The following is a 5,079-nucleotide window of genomic DNA, read 5'->3' on the forward strand; positions in this document are numbered from 1 at the left end:
GAATGTGAGCCAGTTTATCCTCTGTGAACATCATTATTCTGCCTAATGTGGGGAATCATATTTGAATGAAGTCAGATGGCTTTTCATTTCACGGGGCTATTCATCCTCGCTATTCTAAGGAAGTCTCTGGAGCCCAGGCTCCTGAGGATGAGGAAGACCTTGGAGATCATCACCAGCTCCCTTCTTTGCCCCCAAGGATAAGGAGGTCAGCAGAGATGAAGAGATTAGCAGAGGGAACACACACACAAAATTGTCTCTTCTTTTTCATATTTGCCCCACAAAATATTCACTTCAGATTATTTTCTTAATAGTAATACTTCAGTAAATTAAGACCATTTTTAGTCTTTAATAAAACCACTGCTTAGGTACACTTTCAAAATTTCTTCTTGGACAAACTTTGTCAAGTTAGTGGAACTTATTTGATGAAGACAAGAATTATAAAATTTGATTAAATATTTTATGGCAAATATTATACTGTAAAACTTCAGATGGAGTAAAGGTAATGATAATTTTAGTACCATATTGGCAAGCCACCAAAAAAAAAGGTGAATAAAAAAAGATAATTTGTTAAGTAAATTTTCAGATCACATTGAATATATTGTATCCCTTTTATTTTTGTTTGTTTATTGTTACATTATGTATTTTCATGTTATAAAGGCAACCCACTAGTAACAAGCCCGAGTTGGAGTGAGATCATCTTGTGTTCAAAGTCTGCCTCTGTCACACTAGCTTTGTGATCTTGGAAAATTATTCAATCTTATAGAAAATAAGTGTCTTCATCTTTAAATTGAGGACACTAATAGAACCTCCTTGATAGGGTCGTGTGGTTAATAAGCAACTTAATGTATACATGAAATGCTTAGCACGACACCCAGCACATAATGAGTAAGCTCAATAAAAATGTTATTAAGCCTCTGGACTACGGAATTAATTCCTAAGGCCCTGTGTTGAGCTCAGAAGATACAAACACAATCAGGCATGGTTCCTGCGAGAAGTCTTCCTGAAAGACGTGATGATGCCTGATACAAGTCCTGAAAGAAGAGAAGGAAACAGCCGGGTGGAAGACATGCGTAAGTCATATGTGACAGAAGGATGAGGGCTGGGGAAGTGGTTAAGAAGGAGAGGTAATATTTTCAGGGAGATGGAGCCCTGTGAACAGAGATGGCATTGTGAGGAAGTCGTATGTCATTTAATATGGCAAAAGCTCCTTCGCAAGCTGGGGAGTGGTAAGAGGTGATAGTTGAGAGCATGGCAATGAATAAGATCCCCCGAGGGGGATGGGCAGGGCAAGGAAGGTGGCAGGCTAGAGGAGCCTAGAGTGCATTCCTCCCCCAGCAAAGGACAAGAACAACTAACAGACAGCTAAATGTTGACAGGAGCTTCTGTGAGAGACCACAGAAGTGCAGCAGGTGACTAGTGAGGTCCCTGTGGAGCAGGAAAACCCAGGGTGGTGGCACAGAGAGCAGAGAGAGGCACACAGCCTCAGCTGCCATGTCTCTGACACCAGGATTGGTGCAAGAAGCATTTTTCCCTTGTGGCAAAAAGGTAGGCAGAGGACCCACACCCTTTACCACAGAGGCCCACAGATCCTTTGGCAGGACAAGCCTGGAGCCAAATGTGGGAGAGCAGTCTAGAATACACACACTACGTCACTCTAGAACAGTAGCACCTACTGTGCACTCCCCACCTTCCATCCCTGTGACCCAAGCCAATGAAAGATGGTGCCATCTTGAAACCAGAGCTACTACAGGAGCCTATCCTGCTCTGGGACAAGTGGCCAGGGTGCTTCCCCAGCCTTAAGGCTCTGCCCTCCTCCCAGAGTGCTCACTTGAGAGGCTACAATGCCCTGACCCTTGTGGCTTAAAGCCTGGGCTTGCTGCAGCTATGACTCTAGTTCTGCAGTCTGAAAAGCCAACCCTACTCCTGCTGAACAGATGTGCCTCCACAACACCAACCAAAGATCAAACAGGCAGACCCTCTTCACGGAGACCACCCCTCTTTCCACCCCCTACCTCCTACCATTGCCAGCTGACTGGGCTGTGTGCCTGAGCCCCAAACCCAGAAAAACAACTAATGGGTCTCTGCCCTAAGGAATATGCTCTTGGGCCAGTGGAAATAAAGTGCACACACCCCTCCTGGAGAAGGGGCCAGGCAATTCCATCCTAAGTAATCTTACCTAGTAGCCTTGAAAACAGTCCCAGAAGTCACTGCACTGGCTATTCAGTGCAGGCTTTCCTAGCAGCTCTGCCTATCACCCAGAAGCAGCAGGATGGGTTACTTCCCTGCAGTTCTGCCTAGCAGCCTCACCCACCACCCAGAAGTAGCTAGACAAGTCATTTCCCTGCAGGCCTGCCTAGCAGCCCTGCCTACCACCAGGGAAGCAACTAGGCAGGTCTCCTCACTGAAGTCCTGCCAGTGTCCTCACCCACTTCCTGAGAAGCAGCTCAGTGGCTCTGTCTGCCCTTGGCAGTCCAGCTCCTGAACTTCAAAGGAAAGCATGACCTCACATTGAGCCCCAAGAATTGGCACAGCAGAAGGGCCACCAGCATACCTGCACTTAGCTAGCTAGCCAAAACATACCCATGCCCCTGGCTCAGAAAAACAGCTCAGCTGTCATGCACCTGGAAGACCCACCACCGAATCTTTGAGCCATCACATGCACACACATCTGATTGAGAAACACCTTAGCTGATATGCTCCTGGTGGGCCCAACCCTAGTCAGAGAAGCAGCACAGTGACCTTGCCACTGGTAAACCAGTCCTGGAGACCCTCACATGCTATTTGTCCACACCTCCAGCCCAAGAATCAATCCAGCAACCACATCCCAGTGATCCATCACCTGAGACTACTGACCCACAGGGTGCATATGCACACCCCCAGCCTGTGAACCAACCCAGCAATACCTACCCCAGCAAAGCTGTGCCACCAGCACCACAAACCTGGTGATCAGTTGCTAAGTCACTCACAGACATAGCAAAAGTGGATTAAGGCTGAAGAAACTGCACAGAGTCTACACTACTGCATCCATCCAAAACAAAGCCATTGCACTCTACCCAGCTGACACCCTAGGATGCATTTGCAGGTGAAAGTCTTTTCCCAAACAAGCCACTCTACAAACCTCAAAAAGGCTACTATTCCACCAGATGCACACATACCAACATAGGGAAACAAGAAACATGAAAAAACAACGTAACATGACACTACCAAAAATACAAAATAATGCTCCAGTAACCAATCCCAAAGAATTGGAAATTGCCAGCTTGCTGAAAAAAGAATTCAAATTAATTATCTTAAAGAAACTCACTGAGATACAAGAGAATACAGAAGAACAGCTCAAGGAAGTCAGAAAAACAATTCACGATCTGAATAAGAAATTGAATAAAGAAATAGATATCATTTAAAAAAATCAAGCAGAAATCTTGGGATTGAAGAATTCATTAAATGAGATAAAAAATACTTCTGAGAGTTTCAACAACAGACTAAATCAAACAGAAGAAAGAATTTCTCATCTTGAAGATGCAGTTTTCAAATAACACAGACCAAAAAAAAAAAAAAATAAAAAGAATAAAAAAGGAAGAAAAAGCTTACAAGATCTATGAGATACCATTAAGTGAACAAATATGCAAATTGTGGGCATTCCAGAATGAGATCAAAAAAGATATTTAAAATGTATTTAAAGAAACCATAGCTGTAAAATGTCTCTAGTCTTGGGAAAGCTGTGAATATCCAAATCCAGGTCCTCAAAGGTCTCCAAATAGAGTCAACCTAAATAGGTAATCTCGAAAACACAAAAGACATCCTATGCTCATGACTTGGAAGAATCAATATTGTGAAAATGACCACACTGCCCAAAGCAGTCTACAGTTTCAATGCAATCCCTATCAAACTACTAATGACATACTTCACAGAAATAGAAAGAACAATTTGAAAATGTATATGGAACAACAAGAGACCCCAAATAGCCAAAGCAATCCTGAGCAAAAAGAACAAAGCAGGGGGTATCACACTTCCTGACTTCAAAATATACTACAAAGTTATAGTGATCAAAACAGCATGGTACTGGCAGAAAAACAGACACATAGACCAATGGAACAGAAAAGAGAATTCAGAAATAAACCTATACACCTACAGTCAACTGATTTTTGACAAAGGAGACAAGAATATATATTGGGGAAAGGGCAGTCTCTTCAGTAAATGGTCCTTAGAAAACTGGAAATCCATATGCAGAAGAATGAAACTAAACCCCTCTCTCTTACCATATACCAAAATCAACTCAAAATGCAATAAAAACTTAAATGTGAGACCTGAAACTATAAAACTTTTAGAAGAAACCATAGGGGAAACATTTCAGGACATAGGTCTGGGCAAAGACTTTATAAATAATACTTCAGAAGCACAGAACAAAAGCAAGAATAACAAATGGGATTATATTAAACTAAAAAGCTTCTGCACAGCAAAGGAACCAAAGTGAAAAGACAACCAGCAGAATGGGAGAAAATATTTGCCAACTATGAATCCAATAAGAGATTAATACCTAGAATATATAAAGAACTCAAACAACAAAATAGTAAAAAAAAAAAAAAAAATCCAAGTAAAAAATAGGCAAAGGAACTGAATAGACATTTTTTGAAAGAAGAGAAACAAATGTCCAACAGGCATATGAAAAATGCTCAACATCTCTAATCATCAGAGAAGTGCAAATCAAAACCACAATGAGATATCATCTCACCCCAGTTAGAATGGCTATCACTAAAAAGACAGAAAATAACAAATGCTGGTGAGGATGCAGAGAAAGGGAAACTCTTATACACTGTTGGAGGGAATGTAAGTTAGTACAGCCACTATGGAAAACGGTATGGGGATTTCTCAAACAACTACAGATAAAAGTTCAATACAATTCAGCAATCCCACCACTGGGTATATATCTAAAGCAATGGAAATCAGCAAGTTGAAGGGACACCTGTACTCCTACGTTTATCATGGCTCTATTGACAATAACTGAGTTGGAACCAACCTAAATGTCCTCCCATGGATGATTGGATAAAGAAAATGTGGTACATATATGCAATGGAATGCTAC

At 41.9% G+C, this 5,079-nt stretch overlaps 1 protein-coding gene across 1 annotated transcript in view; it reads left to right on the forward strand.

Annotated features, from left to right (window-relative positions):
* The first annotated feature begins 1,012 nt into the window (after positions 1 to 1,012).
* The window catches only part of LOC103606818 (integrin alpha-V-like), an 80,668-nt gene continuing 76,601 nt past the window's right edge, over positions 1,013 to 5,079 (forward strand). The window contains exon 1 of the mRNA XM_008591357.1: positions 1,013 to 1,070. Within this exon, the coding sequence (XP_008589579.1) occupies positions 1,013 to 1,070 (58 nt within the window). The remainder of the gene's footprint in view (positions 1,071 to 5,079) is intronic.

The sequence above is a fragment of the Galeopterus variegatus genome, unplaced genomic scaffold, assembly GCF_000696425.1.
Source record: "Galeopterus variegatus unplaced genomic scaffold, G_variegatus-3.0.2 Scaffold6862, whole genome shotgun sequence".
Taxonomy (NCBI): Eukaryota; Metazoa; Chordata; class Mammalia; order Dermoptera; family Cynocephalidae; genus Galeopterus; species Galeopterus variegatus.